This window comes from Mesoplodon densirostris, chromosome 10, assembly GCF_025265405.1.
Source record: "Mesoplodon densirostris isolate mMesDen1 chromosome 10, mMesDen1 primary haplotype, whole genome shotgun sequence".
In the NCBI taxonomy this organism is placed as follows: domain Eukaryota; kingdom Metazoa; phylum Chordata; class Mammalia; order Artiodactyla; family Ziphiidae; genus Mesoplodon; species Mesoplodon densirostris.
Genome location: NC_082670.1, coordinates 33,179,751 through 33,199,311, shown reverse-complemented (window position 1 = coordinate 33,199,311; position 19,561 = coordinate 33,179,751). Strand labels below are relative to the sequence as shown.

The 19,561-nt window shown below is 47.8% G+C and overlaps 1 protein-coding gene across 1 annotated transcript; it reads left to right on the top strand.

The window, feature by feature from the left end:
• Window positions 1-348: 348 nt before the first annotated feature.
• TAF8 (TATA-box binding protein associated factor 8) lies at window positions 349-19,106 on the top strand. Its single transcript, XM_060110664.1, has 9 exons — window positions 349-398; window positions 1,174-1,330; window positions 3,660-3,758; window positions 4,104-4,166; window positions 5,550-5,674; window positions 7,915-8,062; window positions 9,543-9,685; window positions 16,649-16,788; window positions 17,093-19,106. Exons 1-9 carry the CDS (start codon window positions 354-356, stop codon window positions 17,103-17,105), a joined length of 933 nt encoding a protein of 310 aa, XP_059966647.1. The 5' UTR covers window positions 349-353; the 3' UTR covers window positions 17,106-19,106.
• The last annotated feature ends 455 nt before the right edge of the window (window positions 19,107-19,561 follow it).

The window sequence follows — 19,561 nt, the reverse complement described above, 5'->3', positions numbered from 1 at the left end:
AATCCCAGACCCTCCCCTAGAGAGTAAATGATGAGGACCCAGCGGGACCCAGGCAGAGGTTGCTATCAAGCACCTTTGGAGTGTTCCAGGGATGTGCTTTTTACGAAAAGCGACTTCACTTCAAAATAGGTGTAAAACCGAGAGCTCATTTTCCTGGCCACTTCCGGGGCTTACTGAACGCACCGCTCACAAAAGGCAAAGTGAGCGGGCTTACCCAACACACCCTCCCGACCCCGCTAGGCCTAGGAAAGCCCAGAGGGGCGCGTGTCGCCCCGCCCCCTAGCCGCTCCTCCCCGCCCCGTGACTACAAGCCCCATCCTGCCCTGCGCTCATGCACGTTACGCCAGAGCAAGATGGCCGACGCGGCGGTCACTGCCGGGGCTGGCAGCTCCGGAACGGTAAGGGCGGGAGGCGCGGGGCCGAAGCCGAGAGAGTCGGGACATTCTGTAACTTTCCCCTAACCTGGGCTACAATCTTATACCCAGAAATCCAGCCCCACCATGAGCTCTGAGTGGAGGAGGGTCTTTCAAGCCGTACGTGACCCTCTTCTCGAGACTCGGCAGTTGCCTCCTGAGTTGGTGGACCTGTATACTGATTGGCCCGTTCTCTGTTGGGGGTTGGGAGCCCGGAACACCTCCTGATTGGTGCAACGAGGCCGCTTTCGCCTTCTTATTGGCTCGCCAAAGTTGGGAGGGATTCCCGGTTCAAAATACTTCCTACTTGTAGGTCCTCTACTTAGCATCATGTGTTGTTTGTTGTTTTAATTTTCCTCGTTAGCAAAATGGTGTGGAGATGGGAGGAACAAGAGAGAGGTCACTTTTTTCTGGGAGATGGATATGAGTTCAATCCCATCGTGCGTGTTTCTTCAGTTATATATTCTGATAATCTGCTAAAATAGAAAGTAGAAAACAGCCGTTTTGTTATTGGAATTGTAAGTATTAGGTAGGCAGAAAGGCTGTCTCCGAATTTAGAGCCCCCGGTGTGCTCAGTTATTACTCATTTGGCCAAGAGCTGTAAGTCTAAACATCAGGGACTACCACATCTTATTAAGCACTAATAAATAAGTATTTAGCAAAAGAACCTTTGCTTGCCATTGGCAGTATGTGAACTCTGTGATTGCATCCTTGTCCTCTGGATGAAAACGTTTTCTCTTTCTGGGCTGCTGATTCACAGAGATCGGGAAGTAAACAGTCCACTAATCCTGCTGATAACTACCATCTGGCCCGAAGGCGAACCCTGCAAGTGGTTGTGAGCTCCCTGCTGACAGAGGCAGGGTTTGAGAGTGCTGAGAAAGCATCTGTGGAAACACTGACAGAGATGCTGCAGAGCTGTAAGTACCAGGAAACAATAGGCCTTCTTCGAGTCAACCAGACATCTGTTCTGTGTCCTGCATTGTGATAGTGTTAGAGAGGATTTAAGAAAAAGAAGAACATTGTTAAGTGACTTACAGGCTTTAGAATCAGATAGACCTGGGTGTAGGTCATCACTCTGCCACCTAATAGCTTGGGTAAACCACTAAACCTCCTGAACCTCAATTGCCTCCTTTGTGAACAGGGATAATAATTTGTACCCCCTGGAGTTTTGAGTATAAGTGAGATGTATATGTAAAACAGTCAAAGCTGGGAACATTGTAAGCTCTCGATGACTTGAAGGTGCTGTTATTATTGCTGTTTGTTTTCTATGCTCAAAGAACTTACAGTTTCATTGGAGAGTCAGGATTAATTCCCATGAAATAGATGCCACACATTATATAATCAAATGCTATATTATGTGATACACAGAGTGAGGGTGAATAAGTTTTAGAAAATGGAAAAAAGAAAAAAACCCACTTTTAAAAGGAAGTATCTTGAGGTTTAGGAGCCTGGAACGGTCTCACATAGGCTTGTGCATGTACACTGTATTTCCCTCTTTGGGCCTTTGGAGGGGAGGGGAGGATGGAATGAGGGTTGTGGGTATTTAAGGTGTTTGAGAGCGGAATCAACCCTATGAATGGAAGTGAGAAAGGTTTAGGCAGAGAGAGAAATTGAACTGCAGTACAGGCCAAACAAAGAATTGGCCAACTCAGTGGGGCGCTCTGGAGCAATTATTGCCCATCAGAGTATCTGACATCAGTCCCCCAAAGCCCTGCCTTTGTAGTCTGGTCTTGATCAGTCACTAGACGTGGGCTGTCCCAGGAAGGGCGTGATCTGGATTGAGGTGACTCTCTGCAGCTGATGTTTGGAACTTCAAAATACCCAATGTTTTCCTAAAGCAGCCATCTCAAACCCCGTTAGACTCTTAAATACTGAGGACCCCAAGGAATTTTGTATACATGGGCTTTATATATAGAGATTTTTGTCACATTAGAAAATAAAACTGAGAACATTTTAAAACATAAGAATGCACAAGCACACATTCCATTATCCAGCAGAGCCATGATGTCGTCATAGGTGACATAGCCTCTGGAAAACTGCATGAGAGATTGTGACTAAAAAAGTCAAAAGATGTCTCATTTTATTATGAAAATGGTTTTGACCTGTGGCCCCATCCCAGAAAAAGGCTCTTTTGTATGTAAAATTCAGCACAATTTCAGAATTTTCCTGGAGCTGCCCATCCACTTCTGAAACCCACTCATGGAGCCCAGCTTCATGCTTCCCCTTTCCCCTGAAGGAGTTTAGCATGGCTGAAAAGAGGTTCAGCTTCAGGTAGAAAAAACAAAAACTTGACAACCAGATAATAAGACCTTTTTTTTTTTTGGTGGCACAATGTACATATCAAAATTACCATTTTAATTATTTTTCAGTGTACAATTCAGTAGTGTTAAATATACTCACAATGTTGTACAACCATCAACATTATCCATTTCCAGAACTTTTTCATCATTCTAAACAGAAACTGTATCCATAAACAGTAACTCCCCATTCCTCATTCCTCCCAGCTCCTGGTAACCCCTAATCAATTTTTTTGTCTCTATGAATTTTTTTAAAATAAATTTTATTTATTTATTTATTTATTTGGCTGCGTTGGGTTTTTGTTTCTGTGCGAGGGCTTTCTCTAGTTGCAGCGAGCAGGGGCCACTCTTCATCGTGGTGCGCGGGGCTCTCACTGTTGTGGCCTCTCCTGTTGCGGAGTGCAGGCTTCAGATGCGCAGGCTCAGTAGTTGTGGCTCATGGGCCCAGTTGCTCCGTGGCATGTGGGATCTTCCCAGACCAGGGCTCGAACCCGTGTCCCCTGCATTGGCCAGCAGATTCTCAACCACTGTGCCACCAGGGAAGCCCTGAATTTTTTTTTTCTAGATAACTCATATAAGTGGAATCTTAAAATATTTGACTGTCTGGCTTATTTCATTAGCATGATGTTTTCAACGTTTATTCATGTTGTAGCTTGTATCAGAATGTCATTCCTTTCGAAAGCTGAATAATATTCCATTATATGGATAGACCACATTTTATGTATCCATTCATCTGTGGATGGACACTGGGTTATTTCTACCTTTTGTCTACTGTGAATAGTGCTGCTATGAACATGGATGCACAAGTAGGGCTACACTCTGTCTGAGTCCCTGTTTTCCTTTCACTTGGGTGGACACCTAGGAGTGGAATTGCTGGCTCATATGGCAATTCTGTGTTTAACTGTTTGGGAACTGAGAGTAAGACTTTCTGCCTTTGATCCTTTCCTAGACATTTCAGAAATTGGGAGGAGCGCCAAGTCTTACTGTGAGCACACAGCCAGGACACAGCCCACACTGTCAGATATTGTGGTCACCCTTGTCGAGATGGGTGAGTACACCTCCGGTTTCTGTTTCTTCAGTGCAGCTGAGTTGGAGGCATGAGAGAGAGAGAGAGAGGAGTCCCCAGGAGGCAGCCCCCTCTGCTGAGCATTCTTAAATCCCCTCATTCGTCTCCTGGTTTGCTTTTGGCTTGAGAGAGTTATCAAAAGAGCGTTCCTCTGAACCCCTTTAAGAGGCCTCCTAACTCCCTCTTGCAAATTCTGGTGGAGCTTCTTTTGAGTGGCAGCAAAGCTCTTGAGTTGGGAGTTTGAACTATTTCACCACAGTATTACTTCCCCTTCCATGTTCAGTATCCAGTGGTCTGGGCAGTGATTTTTGTTCTCCTGTTTCTTAGGTTTCAATGTGGACACTCTCCCTGCTTATGCAAAACGGTCTCAGAGGATGGTCATCACTGCCCGTAAGTGACTCTGAGCTGAGGTACTCAGGAGTGCTCAGTTAATGCTGGTGGAATGAATTGATTGACTAGGGCAGGGATTGGTGTGTAGCTACTGCCTTGTTGCAGGCTCCCTTCCATCATCTGGGGCTACCTACCATGTAATCGTTATTTGGGCTAGTCGGATTAGGATGTGAAGTTCAGTCACCAGAAAGGTAAACCATCTCGATGCTACTTGAAAAATGTGAGAGTGCTTGTTCTTCCTTAGATCAAGGGTCAGTAAACTATGGCCTATAGGCCTAACGTGGTCCACCTCCTGTTTTGTAAATAAACTTTTATTGGTACACAGCCATGTTTACTTATTATCTATGGTTGTTTTCATGCAATAATGGCAGATTTAAGCAGTTGTGACAGGCTGCACAGCTTGCAAAACCTAAAATATTTACTTCCTGTCCTTTATACAAAAAGTCTGATGATCTCTGCCTTAGATACACTGAGTGCCATAAACTCAGTTGATTGGAGTAACTAGTTTGGGTTTGCAGGACCTGGGGAGAATTCACTAGATTTTTTTTTCATCACTCTTTTCAGGCTGGCATCTTTTTTTTTTTTTTTTTTTTTGGCTGCATTGGGTCTTTGTTACTGTGCACGGGCTTTCTCTAGTTGCGGCGAGCGGGGGCTACTCTTCGTTGTGGTGCACGGGCTTCTCATTGCGGTGGCTTCTCTTGCTGTGGAGCATGGGTTCTACGCGCGCACGGGCTTCATTAGTTGCAGCACAACACGGGCTCAGTCGTTGTGGCTCGCGGGCTCTAGAGCGCAGGCTCAGTAGTTGTGGTGCCCGGGCTTAGTTGCTCCGCGGCATGTGGGATCTTCCCGGACCAGGGGTAGAACCTGCGTCCCCTACATTGGTAGGTGGGTTCTTAACCACTGCACCACCAGGGAAGTCCGGCTGACATCGTTTTAAGATGCTCCTCTCAAAGTGGCAGTGAAAGGTGCCATTTTCACCCCCTCTTGCTTTCATTGGCCCTCACTTAACTTACCCTGGCTCGGTGTCTGTCTTTGTTACCTGGGTTCTTGAAAGGAGTTAGCAGCCCACCTAATTTCCTTAGGTCCTCAACCTGCTCTTTATGTAGTTAGCTTGTCTCAGCCCCCCACTCAACGACCTAAGAGGCGTGCAGTCAAGATTGTTGTAGATGGGAATGTCACCCCAGGTCATGCCGTGCCGGGCATTGTTGGGGGGCGGAGGTACCTTTTCAGGTCCTCAGGCCATTAAAGGCCTTTTATTGGTAGAAGTACGAAGTGCCTGTTGCATAGAACATTGAGGTCCAGCATTTACTTTGAGAAAAGGAGGGTGTGGGTAGAGACGCAAGGCCTTGGGTGGAAGAGTAACCGCCGGTGACTCTGTTGCAGCTCCAGTGACCAATCAGCCGGTGACCCCCAAGGCCCTCACTGCAGGACAGAACCGACCCCACCCGCCACACATCCCCAGCCATTTTCCCGAGTTCCCCGACCCCCACACCTACATCAAAACTCCGGTGAGTGACAAGGCCACCCTGGGGGCTGTGACTGATGCAAAAGCAGACTCCATTCTACTGGCTGTCAGACTGGAGTCCAGAAGTTTGTTGGTCACAGGGTAGTTCAGAACTCAGAATGTCTTTCCTCACTGGAAAACAATTTGGCAAAGGAGAATTATCTTCTCCAGTTTGCTGGCAAAAATATAGTTAAAAAATAAACTGAAACTGGCACCGTTTTGCCTGTCCCACCCAAACACAGAAGTACCTAGCCACGTAGAGAAAAGACACATTCCACAAAATGCTGGTAGTAATCCTTGGCGGGATTATAGGTAACTGTTGTTTTGTGTGTGCTTTTCTGGGTTTTCCAAATTTTCCATAATAGGTAAGAGTTATTTTTGAAATCAGGGAAAGAGTTACTTAAAACATACTTGGGGGAATTCCCTGGCAGTCCAGTGGTTAGGACTCCGTGCTTTCACTGCTGAGGGCCTGGGTTCAATCCCTGGTCTGGGAACTAAGATCCCACAAGCTGCATGGTGTGGCCCCCCCAAAAAAACCAAAAAATAAAACTCGGTAATATGAAATGGAACTTACCATAACTGTGAGCTCTGGGTCTGTATGGGACAAGTCTAGTTGTCCTCCTTAGTTCAGATGTCTTCCGAACATGTCCTCCGTGTTCCAGTTTGCCTTCTAGCAATTTCACCTTCCTTTGGGAAGGTACAGGGTGCATAGGAGTCCCCAGAGGCTCTTCTACTCGCTTCCTGTGTCCCCACCTCCACACTGCGTCCCGGTGCAAATATGGCCACGATGCAGGGTTGGGGCAAGTCCTCCAGGAGATTTTTCCACACCTCAGGATACGGGGGGAAAGGAGCAGCTGGTCAGCCACCATTGCAACACAGCCATTGCTCTTGACCAGGATTTTCTGTATTAGCGTCCTAGAGCTGCTGTAACAAAGTGCCACAAACTCGGTGCCTTAGAACAACAGAAATGTATTATCTTGTAGTTCCAGAGGCTGGAAGTCCAAAATCAAGGTGTCGGCAGGCTCCCTGTGAAACCTTTGCCCAGCCTCAGGTGGTTTCTAGGCAGTTCGTGGCGCCCCTTGGCTTGTAGATGCATCACTCCAGTCTTCCTCTTCACACGGCCCTCTCTCTGTATCTCCGTCTTCACGTGGCCATTTCTTATAAGGACACCAGTCATATCGGATTCTTACCACCCTACTCATATGACCTCAGGTTAACTGACTACATCTTGCAATGACCCTATTTCCAAATGAGATCATATTCTGGGGTCCTGGGGGTTAGGCCTTCCACCCATCTTTTTTTTAGGTGGCTATAATTCAACCCACAGCAGTCTCTAACTCTTTTGTAGCATAGCTCTGTCAGTACAGTATTAAGCACATGCTTCAGTATTTGTTTACTCATTTACGTGAATGTTATAATGTAACACAGTACTAAAACAATGTACGTTGAAAGATCATCTGACCCTTATTAAAGGTTCAGGAAACGTGCTCCTTTTTAGTGGCAGCCACATTATAGCCTCAGCTTTTGTATTTTTTGAAATCTTGGTTTAATACTTGGTGGAATACGAAGTAGGAGGTCTGGTTCTAAGTTCAGTTTATTTTGATACTTTAACAGCTCTCATAGTTGAAAAAGGGATCTTAGGCTGCCCTTAATAAATCACAAAACTTTTTTTTTTCATTCTCATCTACCAATTATTTGAAGACTTATGTTAAAATTTTCCTATTAAATTTCCAACTTTTTAAATGTCAAACAGTTGTCTTAAAAATAATTGTAAGATCTTGCATTTTAATGTTTTTAACCAGCGTGTTCAGAATCCTGTTAAATTCTTCATCTCGGGAAGATTTTAAACATGTCAGAAAGTTCTATTGTCATGTTACACTGAGGGCCCCTGGGTGGTCCCCGGCAGGGCTTCCCCAGCAGGCGTGTAGGGCTGGAATTCCCACTCTCCCTTCAGTATGTGTCTCTTATGCCTGAGTCCAGCTGTCGCTGGAGCTAAATGAAGGCCCGGGATCAATCACATAAATGTAAATGTTTGTATATTTCTTAACTTTTAAGATTCAAAGTAAATGTTAATCATAGTTATATTGGTTCTTTCTGCCCTTCCTCTGCCCTTGGGGATCTCAGCTCTCAGTGACGTAGGGGTCATTTAAAGGGTGGGAGGACAGAGCAACAGTAAGGCAGGAACCCGAGGAGAGCAGTGTAGTCATTGGTATTTCTCTAGCGTCTTTGCTGTTCTCCCTTTAGACGTACCGTGAGCCTGTGTCGGACTATCAGGTCCTGCGGGAGAAGGCCGCATCCCAGAGACGAGATGTGGAGCGGGCACTCACCCGTTTTATGGCCAAGACCGGCGAGACCCAGAGTCTTTTCAAAGATGACGTCAGCACGTTTCCCTGTGAGTGTCTCCCCTCTGTGGACCCTGGCTTGTCCTTTGAGATCATTGCCCCATCTTCCCTCTCTCTCAGTGTCGTTGGAAGAAACAAATAAGCTTTGTCCTTGTCTTGGGTGGAATTTGTTCTTCATTTCTGGCTCCTTTTTCTAGGTCTTAAGGGCCTGTCCCTAACTGATGACTCCAAAACAGTAATGGCCTCTGTTGGGATTGGGCACTTGAAGTGCATTGAGTTGAGGTTACCTCGAGGGTGACTGAGCCCCAGGCATCAGAGAGGCTCATTTAGCAGAAGGGGCAGCCCTGGTGGTAGAAGGACCCTGGTGTCAGGGGCAGGGCAGTTAAAGAACCTCTGCCAGGCTTTGCCTTCACTACGTCCTCTCACAGGACTCACCATATAATTTCTCATCTCGGCACTATCGTTTCACTGTGTGACCAAGTTCCTTCCTCTCCACAGGCCTCAGTGTTTCCAAAGGGGAGTGAGGGAGATTGGTTTAGATGATTCACTCAGTCAGCAAGTTCCTGTTGGATTCTTGCTGTGTGCCTTGCCCCGGAACCACAGCGGCTAAGTTATTAAATCCAGACACTGTGCTACTCACTTTCCCTACGTTATCTCATGAACTCCTCGAGGGAGCCTCTGAGTTAGGAACTGTTACTTCCACCATTCCAGGAGCCAAGGCGTATAGAGAAGAGAAATGAAGTAATTTGCCCAAGGTCACACGGAGAGTAGATAGCATTCAAACCTAGCTCTTCCTGTCTGCAGGACTCCACATCTGAGCCATTTTAAAAATAATCTTAGAGTGTCTCCTGATAATGACATTCTACCATGGAAGTATGCACAGAGACTTTCTTTCTTATTTATTTATTTATTTATTTGCTTATTTATTTATTTACTTATTTATTTATGTACTTATTTATTTATTTATTTATTATTTAATGATTTCTCCTACTCAGCCTCAGTGCTTTTTGGAGGAATTGGGTCACTCATTTACCTGAAGCGCCCTCTAGCTCAGTGGATATACTTCCATGCAGAGAGTTCTCAAGTCCGCTATCAGGACTTGAGTCCTTCAGGTTGAAGGGATCCATATCCCTGCTCTAGTAACGAGGCTGGGGGGTTAACTGACCTTGGGTATAAGATCACTAAGCTGATGCTTTGCTGGGATTCAGCCCCAGTTCTCTCTGATTTTAGTGGTACTTGGTGAAAGTAGGCTGTGAAGTCATATTGCCCGAGTTCAAATCCCACTCCACCCCTTCCGGTGTGCTTGAGGAGGTCACGTAACCTCTCCGGGCCTCAGGTTCCCCATCTGTAAAATGGGGTTGGTAATTGTACTTACTTAATAGGGTGGAGGCGAGAATTAAAGATACCATGTAAAGCCTGTAGGACACTGCCTGGCCTGTGGTCAGTGCTCGAGCGTGTTAGCCATCACTGTCATTCGCTGCTGCTCACTGATCTGTCATAACGCTCTCGGCTTCTCTTCCAACCCCCCAGTGATTGCTGCCAGGCCTTTCACCATCCCCTACCTGACTGCTCTTCTTCCGTCTGAGCTGGAGATGCAACAAATGGAGGAGACGGATTCCTCGGAGCAGGATGAGCAGACAGACACAGAGAACCTCCCTCTGCACATCAGCACGGTGGGTCCTGCCTTCTGCCCGCTTCAGCATGCCCCCCGCCGTAGCCCGTGCTGCCCTCTGCCTATCACCCTGGGGATTGGACAGGACCTACCTCAGTCCTCTGGCGCCATGTTAGGGACTTGCATGATAGGCCCGCGGTGATCCAATTGCAGCACGATCTCTAGCTCGAGGGATAAGTCTGTGTCCTGGGGATCCATTCATTCATTCAACAAATATTGAATGAGCACCTGCCAGAGTCAGGCAGGTGCCAGGTGCTAGGGAATTAGCAGGAGGCAAAACAGGCAAAATGTCCTGCCCTCATGGAGCTAAGGAAAAGTGAGAAATTAGGAGATGGGAGTAGGTATGAGCCTGGGGGATGTGGTATTAGATTGGGTGACCGAGAAGGTGACAGGTGAGTAAAGACCCAAAGGGAACAAGGCTCGCATGTAGCTGGGAGTAGAGCGTTCCCCACAGAGGGAACAGCAGATGCGAAGGCCCTGAGGTGGGTGCTGTTGTGCCGAGGAATGGCAAGGCCATCAGGGTGGCCAGTGTGGCACGAGCAAAAGCAGGGAGGAGAGCAGGGCACGAGGTCAGAGAGCTCCTGGGGAAGTCAGGTCTTAACGGTACCTAAGCACTTGGGCTTTTTGTCAGTACGATGGGAGCCCCTGGACATGCTGAGCAGAGGAGGGTCTCAGGATCGGTGAGGTTGCTGGGTCGAGGGTGAGGGCAGAAGCAGACCAGTCGGGAGGCTGGTGCAAGAAGCTGAGAGATGGTGGTAGAGGTGAAGACACAGGTAGATTATTTGGTCAGATTCTAGATGATTTTCGGAGCAGAAGCGACTGATGGAGTGGATGTGAGAGAAAGAGAGTCAAAGATAAATGCAAGGGTTTTTTCCTGAACAACAGGCAAGATGGACGTGCCCTCAGCCAAGACAGGCGAGACGGTTGGGTGGAACAGGTGTAGGGGGGAAGCCAGGAGTAGAGGTTTACACAAGGTAAGTTTGAGATGCTTATTAGACATACGGGTGGTGGGGTCAGGTAGGAAGGTGGATAGGCGCATTGGAGTTCAAGGAGCTTTTGGGCTCAGGAGATGCAAACCTGGGAGTCCTCGGCGTGTAGATAGTGTTTAAACCACGAGACCAGGTGAGTGTCTAGGGGGCGAGTGAGGATAAAAGAGAGAAGAGGTGCCAGGACTGAGCCCTGGGGCTCTGCACTGTTCAGAGGGTGAGGAGATGAGGAACCGGCCGAGAAGATGGAGAAGGCACAGCGGGAAAGGTGGTGGAACTGGGCTGGGGGTGGGGGGTGGTCTGCGGCATCCCGGAGGCCAAGGGAAGAAAGTGTTTCAGGGAGAAGAGAGTGACCAGCTGTGTCTGAAGCTGCAGTTAGTTCCAGTCATGTGAGGACTGAGATGTTGCCCATTAGATTTGGCAACGGGCATGTAGTTTGTGACCTTGACAATGGCAATTTCAGGAAGAATGAGAGCAAGTGAATTCAAAGAGAAAGAGAAGAGAGGAACTGGAGTCGGTGAGTGTGGACTTGTGTTGTCCGTTACAGTGGCCAGTAGCCACATGTGGCTATTTAAGTCTAAATTGATGTAAATTAAATAAAACGAAAAAATTTAGTTCCTTGGTCACACCAGCCACATTTCAGTGGCCACCTGTGGCTCGTGGCTACCCTACCGGGCAACGCAGATATGAACAGTTAAATCATCACAGAAAGTTCCATTAATGTAGACCATGGTTTCAAGGAATTTTGCTGTGAAGGGAAGGAGAGAAAATGGAGCGGTAACTAAAGGGGAAGAATTAAGGAGGTCAGAGAGGTATTTTGTTTTTTATTTGTTTTTTATTTTTAAATTTTATGTATTGATTTTTTTAGCTGCACCTTGCAGCTTGGGGGATCTTAGTTCCCCAACCAGGGATCAAACGTGGACCCCCCCACGGTGGAAACATGGAGTCCTCACCACCAGACCACCAGGGATGTCCCTTATTTGTTTTTTAAGATAAAAGAAATAACAGGATGTTTGTATGCTGATGAAAATGATCTGGTAATGTTGATGCAGGAGAGAAAGAAACATTTTGGAATGATGATCTTTGGTAAGGGAGAAGGCATGGAATTTTGTGCCCATAAGGAGGGGTTAGCCTTATTGTGGACATTTCAGAGCCAGGATAGGAGATAAAATGTGTGGGCACAGAGACAAAGGTCGGGTGGGAGGTGTGCTCGTTGAAACTGGTGGGTGTTCTTTTCTGGTTACAATGTATTGTACTCGGCAAGTAAGAGGATAAGACCCACTCTTGTTCATGCATCAGGGGAGAAAGTGCCAAGTGCCAAGTAGAGTCACAGACCTGCTGAAGCTGTAATGCCTTTAAAGCTTACAGGACCCTAAGAGTCAGGTTACCACATTCATCCATCCTTTAAGGTTGGCCCTGGCTTTTAAGCAAGGGATGGCTCAGTGGTTATAGCTGGACTGAGGGTTCCTCGTGTTCTCTGAGGTGTGAGGCCCCAGGATGCAGGCGGCGAGTGCCAGTGCTGACTCTAGTATTTGCTGAAGGTCTCCCTTGCCTGAACACCCATTTCTTTAACGTTGAATTATTCCTTTCAGAATTAGGGCTGGGAGCCCATGGCTCTACACAGAACAGAGGAGCTTTGTTATTCTACACTTCTGTTTTGGACTCAGTTAACCTGGTCTGAGATATGGTGATTGTGTCATGGACTAAGATGCGGTTCACCTTATGAGAAGGCGAGTCTTCTAAACAAACGTCACCGTCCCTTTATAAGTACAAAGCAGCTAAAGGGCTTGCAGATGTGTTATCTAAAACTCCGGGTAATGTAATGACATAGGTGAGGTCATGGCCGTGAGTGAACCGAGGCTGAAAGGATGCCAGGAACTGCCTGAGGACTCCTGGATACCCAGAGGCCAAGCCAGACAGGAAAGAGTAGAAAGACCTGAGCCTCGGAGTCAGACGGGCCTGGCCTCAGATCCAGACCAGGGTACTTTCCAGCTCAGTGACTTTGGTCGCGTGACCCAGCATCTGAGTCTGTTTCCTCACAAATACAAATAGGAGTAGGAACACCTACCTCAAGGGGAAGTGAGGAGCCTGAGATAAAATGAGCTCATCCATATCGGGTGCCCGGCACATGGCAGCTCACGGCACCCACTGCCCCCCTCCCCCTGCCCCTGCTGTATGACCATATGCTCTTCTGTACAAGATAAATAAATAAAAAGACTTCAGGAAAAGGATTCCAGCAACAATTTATGACAGTCAGGGGGCTTGTTATTTCGTTGGACTGGCAAATACAATCATATGTTTAAGGCTCAGAATGTACGAAAAGATGTATGGTGACAGTCTTTCGCCTGTCCTTGTTCCCTGTCATCCATTTTCCCTCCTACAAAGCAACCAGTGTCACCAGTCTCTTGTGAATCCTTCTAGAGATGTTTTTTAACTGTTATCTTAAACACAAACAGTTCTTTCCCCTTGCTTGCTTGCTTTGTGGCCATATCTCAGTGGTCGTTGCCCGCCGTATGTGAGGAGCTGCTTCATCCCTCTGCATGGCTTCCTCCTGTTCCATTGTGTGGATTTAGTGGGCCAGTCCCCTGTGGATGTTTAGGTTGTTTTCTGTCTTTAGCATTTATAGACATTGTTATGGTAAGTTCAATAACTGGTGTTTTAAATTGTTCTTTTATCTATCAAGGTCACAGCTGTCGAGGACTGTTGCTAGGTAGTTACTTTGTTTAACTTGGTTCTGGTTACTCCATCTAGGAACATGAAGGGGCTATTCATTTTGTTTTTTTGTTTGTTTACTTACTTACTTAACTTACTTACTTACTTACCACGCTGCGCAGCATGTGGGATCTTAGTTCCCTGACCAAGGATCAAACCTGCGGCCCCGGTAGTGGAAGCGTGGAGTCTTAACCACTGGACCGCCAGGGAAGTCCCAGGACTATTCATTTTAAATTGGTGTATCAGAGGATTATTTTCTCATACATTTCAACTAGCTGCCTTCTGCAGGCAATCCCAGTGTCTCAACTTTTACTCTTTTCTGAACGATGTACCATTCATGTACTCAGCAAGTATTTGTTTAGTACCTAGTAAGTGCCAGATACTGTTCTGAGTGCTTGGGACACATCAGTGGCCAGAACAAAGACAACAGCTGCATCTTGGGAGCCTGTGTGTTGGCAGTGGGGGAATGACTGTAGGCGTAATACGTAAATACATCACTATATAGTTTGTAAAAGACGAAAGTGCTACGGGGGGAAAACTGAGTAGGGGAGGATCCAGGGTAAAGGGTGGAGGTTTCAGTTTTAAATCGGGTGCTCAGGGTACACATCACAGAGAAGGTGACGTCTGAGCAGAGTCTTGAAGGAGGTGAGGGAGTGAGCCATGTGGATATCTGGGGAAGAGTGTCCTGGAAAGGGAACAGCCAGTGCAAAGGCCCTGGGGAATAGCACAAAGGAGAGTGGAGGTGTGACTGAGGAAGGTGGGGCTGGGGGAGGGGAGGGAGAGCTCAGATCAGGCGGGGCCTTGTGAGCAATTTTAAGAACTGTCTTTTCATTGGATGAAGTGGGAGTCCTGGGAGGGTGTGGGGCAGAGGAGAGGCAGGTCTGAACTTCTCCAAGGAGCACTGGCTGCGCTGGTGAGAATGGGACAGGCAGAGGAGGGACTGTGGCGGGAGGCCAGTTAGGAGGCCGTTGTCCATCCGGGTAAGAGACACTGGTAGGTCCTACCAGGGGGATCGCGGTAGAGATAGTGGAAGTGGTCAGATTCTGCCTGTATTTGGAAGATAAGGCCAAGAAGTTTTCCCAACAGATTGGCTGTGGGATGCCAGAGATAGCAAGCAAGCAGGAGTGACTGCAGAGTTTTGGGCTTGGATAGCTGGGAGGACAGGACGGGAAGACAGTGGGAGAAGCTGTTTGTGCTCGGGGTTTAGTTCTGGGCACGTTGAATTTGAGATGCCTACTTGACCGCCACGTGGAGATGGCACGTGGTTGAGCGACAGTGGCCGTGGAGGCCTGGAGGTCAAGGGAGAGGTGAGGGCTGGGGAGGTTCAAGTGGGGGATGCTGCCGTGGAAGTGGTGGTAGAAGCTGTGAGGTTGGATGCAGTCACCCAGGGCGCATGGGGTGCATGAGGGGGGTGCATGAGGAGCGTGCACACATGCCCTGAGTCTGGCCCAGGTCGCTCCTGACAGACCTTTCTACTCCCACCTTTTTTTACAAATCTCAGTCGTTTTAGTACTTTACTTCTTTTGTCTACTCCTCCTGTCCCTCCCCATCTCAAGGCTGCCTGTCCCCAAAGACAGCAAAGAAAGTGGCATTTCCAGAAGCTCTCCTTGGGAGTAGAGAAGCCTGTTGTCCCATGACTCATGCCCCAAGTCCTGGCCTCATGAGGCTTAGCGAGCTGAGTCGGGGGAGCCTCCAGCAGTGATCCCAGGGCACCCCTGACTGGGTCCCCTCCACCCTAATCATCTCAGGAAGCACTTAAGGCACAGTTGAACTTCCAGTAACTTTGAAGGTCGGGCGTTTCCTGTAGAGAGATGAGAGGAGGGAGGTAGGGGTGAGCTACTAAACTGAGCCGTTAAGAACTTCAGAAAGGTCGGAGCCCAGTATCCAAGGCAGGTCTCGGTGTGGTCAGACATTGTGTCCGGCACCTAGTCTGGCACGCGCCAGCCAGGCTGATCTTGGGGTGCTCGCTTTCAAGAGAGCCTCCAGGAGGTCCACAACAACTCTAGTGCCACCGGACTGGGTGTTGGAGAGGGAAGGCACAGGGGCCCTGGATGAACTGGGTCTCTGGGGAGAACAGGGCTGGCGGGCAGTGAGAGGGCATGCAGCCGAACCTCAGAGTCATTGCTTTCTTCAGTCTCATTGAGCCCAGACTGGCGCCGCCGTCCTAGGCCAGTGGTCCCTATGGAAGAACCTGCCATCTGTCCACTGTCCCCCTGTCTTCTGACAGCATAATCTCCTGGTTGAAGTCAAGTCCTCTTTTGCCTCAAGTTACAGAACGGGAATCCCAGTGACAGAACCATTGGTCTGTCACCAGGGGGCGCAGCCCAACCAGCTGCTTCTGGTCCCTTACAGCCCCTTGGGCCTGAGCTGCTTCGTGTGATTTTTACCCTCTTCGCCTGCAGCTTCTGCTCATTTTAAAGAACTTGGAAAATAGAATAGAGTGTAAAAAAGGAAAGGAGAATCAATCACCCATATTTCCAGAAGCCGTCTGTAAAACTTCAACATATTACTGTTTTCTATGTCTACATCCCATTGTGATTTTAAAAAAATCTTTAACTGAGATCATATTGAATATATCCAAACTTATAAGCTTTTCTCCAAAATCACTTTCCTCAAAAAACGAACAGCAAAAGGCCTGATCCACGGGCTGCAGATGGAGATTTTGCATGATGTTCCTGTGTTGGTGCCTGCAGGTGTTGCTTTGCCTTCATGGGAGCTCTCAGGGCTTGAGCAGTTTCTGGCCTCTGCTGGGATATGATCATTTGTACCATGTTGCAAGTACCAGATATTTGAGAATTTGCGGGAAAATCGATTATGATTTGCATGAGCTTTGGTCCAGGGGGTGCCCACGCACATGATTTGTTTCAGTCCTGTACCTCTCAGTCCTGCAGGGCATCAGGAGCCACTTCTCTTTTTCTTTGTCTCCACACAGGCTGGGCTTCCTCCCTGAGGCGTCTAAATGGTAGCCCCTGACTCTGCCCCTCCCAGTTCTCTGTTCCTTCTAACTCCTGTCCCTGCCTTCTGAAGAGGTTCAGGGTCTCGTGTTTTGTGCTCCACTGTGTCAAAGCTGGTGCTCGCCGTCCTCTGATAGCAGCTGCTGCCTGGCCTCCTTTCGTCTGGGGCAGAGAGAGGCACATTAGCCAAAAGGTGGTGCTTGGGCTTCTAATTTCTCAATGAAAGGGATGCTAACAGTCGTTCTTACCGTGGGCATGATCTCTTTCCTTATGCCATTTGGTATTTTGCTTTATTTCGGCTTTTGCTCAAAGGATGATTCTGGAGCCGAGAAGGAGAACACCTCTGTCCTGCAGCAGAACCCTTCCTTGTCGGGGAGCCGGAACGGGGAGGAGAACATCATCGATAATCCCTATCTGCGGCCTGTGAAGAAACCCAAGATCCGCAGGAAGAAGTGAGTTGGAGGCCAGGGTGCAGAGAGGCCTCCCTGGCCGACCGAGGTGGTCTTCTCTGCTCCTTGGCAGAAAAGAGAGGCTCACCAGTGGTTCTGAACCTTGGGGAGAGCTAGTCTGGTGAGAGGGGAATGTTGTCCCCTTTCCTCTCCGTCCTCATCTCCCGCATGTACCTTTTGTTGCATGGAGGTTGAGCATCCTGCAGCCCAGGGACCAACCCTCACAGCCCAGCAGTTGTTCCCCCGCAAGCAGGAGAGCAGCTGGGGCCCCCACCAGGCGGGCTCCATGGATTCCTCTTCTTTCTAGGTCCCTCTCATGAGCTGAGAAGGAAGCCTGCCTTGTAGAGAGACGCGGATGCCACCCTCCTGGGGGAGTTAAAGCCACTCGAGGAAAGAAGAGGGTGGCCGCCTCGGGGACAAGCCGAGGCTCTAGGGTGTGACCGGGCATGATTTTAATAGCAAACTCTCTATTAAGATTACCTGTTTTCACTGGATGTTTGGGTTGACGAAGATACGATGGTAACAGTGAGGCTTTTTAAATCAACCGGGCCATACCGTGGGGCACAGGAGCAGCCAGTGACTTCGTTTATAATCATGGAACTTGATTCCTTGAAACCTGGGAGACCAGGGAAGGCGGCAGAAAAGAAAGGACTGTTTGCCTGCTTTGCTCACTGCCAGAAAGACTGTTTGCTTAGTTCGTATTTCAGGATATCTTGACCCCTTTTGTTGACTGACAATTTGTGGCATCTATTTTATCGTCCTAGAACCTCCTTACTTCTCACCTCACCTGGGCTCCACGTGCCCTGTAGAGCTGATCGAAGGTGACTTTCCCTCCTTTAACATGTTGGAAACAAGAGGCCCACCCATCGCAGCCTCAGTCTGGGGCCGGCAGGAGTCAGGAGGCATAAGCAGATGCGTGTGGAGTAGAATGAAAGGCAGTACTGACTCTCATCAGCATCTGATGAAAGCTCCCTAAAGCAGGGCAGCGCCCTCTCCTGAGGGGTTTATCGTTTACTGTCCCTCTGTGGAGCGTGTGCTTGGGAACAACCAAGTTCTACCCCATCCTGGAAAAAGAGATTTTCTTTGACAAGAGCCTACGTCAGTGGATATATTACACTGTGACTTGATGGAGGAATCACTGGTTTTATGCAGTAGGAAAAGGATTTGCTGGGGGTGGGAGGTGGCGGGGATGAGATTTTGAAGGCCGGGCTTAGCCTCATGTTCTGAAAGCTGAGAAACCTGTTCGGTCTGCTGAAAGTTGGCGTGGATGGAAGGCCACGTGCCCACCTTATGGCAGAAGTGGGCCAAGAAGAGCCTGCAGGTCTGAATCTGTCCAGCCTCTTTGCCTCTTTATCCTTGATGTGCCCTACAAACCAAAAAAGAAAGATGCTGGGCAAGCTGATACCTTTTGACTGTTCTCCAAAGGAAGAGGTTTTAAAACCAAATTGGAGGAAGAGAAATGCCAGTGACACCTGGAGGTTAACACAGGGTAAAGGAGGAGATCCTGGGTTAGTGTCCTAAGGTCCATACTGAGCTCTCCTGATACTCGGCTTCCACGGTCAGCTCTTAACCTTCTGTCCTCTTGGTGAATTTGAAAACTCGAAAAACCTAGTGACTTAACAGCAGGCTCCATGTTCCTCTGGCCTCACTGTTCTCTAAGCATTTCATCCCACTGGCTGGAAGGAAAGTGCTGCTCGTCAGCACCTCAAGAGAGGATACTGAGTGAGAAAATCGGATTCCCCAGCTCTGGACCAAATAAGAGTTTTTCCGGTTTGTAGTGACCTGAAACTCTTCCAGTTGAAAGTAGTCAGATCGGGCCTGTGCTGACCCCCTTTGAGCTTGTCATTTGGCTGTTGGTGATTCTTGGCCTGTTGAGTTTAAATATAGTTCCAGGTTTGAGCCATGGCAGATGCAGGGCTGAAACTTTCCTGGCTTGCTGTTCTCACCCGCTCCCGGGAGCAGTCATCCCAGCAATTCCTCCTGCTACTATCCCAAACAAGCACCTGTTGAGTGCTGTAACACTAAGGGATGAGGTGGGATTTGGAAAAGAATTGCGCTTTCTGCTGTTGAGATTTCAGAGGCCTTGCTGCTGTAATTCTGTTCTGCATGAGACACTGGGAGATGGTCGGACAACCTGAAACATTGACCTGACTATCGTGTAAAAACTGTGGATAATCCTCAATGGCTATTTATAAGTTTTTATTTTTTATAACTTTGGGGGAATCATGGAGGGAAAAAGTAGTCAACAGAACCAGATTAAGCATGTGATTTATGAGCTCTTAATAAAAGGTCATAATAAAAACTTTGTAAATGAAACAGAATTATAAGCTTTGAACTTAATTTGTATGCAAATGTTATAGCAGTGAGTAAAGCTGTATACCAATAAGTAAGGCTTAGCCCTTATGTTGGACAGAGTACCCTTTTCAACTGTCTAAAACTTTTTTTATTTGGGAAGTCTGCAAACACAAAACTAGGGAGGAAAGTATATATACTTTCCCTATGTATTCTTCACCCAGCTTCAACACCTATCAACATCTTTTCTGTTTCATCTATTTCTTCTACTTTTTTTCTCTTATTTTTTATTCCTAGAGTATATTTTAAAACAAATCTAAGAGCTATGTCATGTAATCTGTAAATATATTGTTATGCATCTGATAGACTTTTTAAAGGTGTTTTGTTGTGGGTTTTTTTTTTTTGCGGTACGCGGGCCTCTCACTGCCGTGGCCTCTCCTGTTGCAGAGCACAGGCTCCAGACGCGCAGGCCCAGCGGCCATGG

Excerpts from the sequence above, each read along its gene's own strand:
- TAF8 (XM_060110664.1), top strand. The coding sequence starts at position 354 with ATGGCCGACGCGGCGGTCACTGCCGGGGCTGGCAGCTCCGGAACG. Across the intron at positions 3,759-4,103 it reads GGTCACCCTTGTCGAGATGG|GTTTCAATGTGGACACTCTC; the intron begins GTGAGTACACCT and ends CCTGTTTCTTAG. Across the intron at positions 8,063-9,542 it reads TGACGTCAGCACGTTTCCCT|TGATTGCTGCCAGGCCTTTC; the intron begins GTGAGTGTCTCC and ends CCAACCCCCCAG.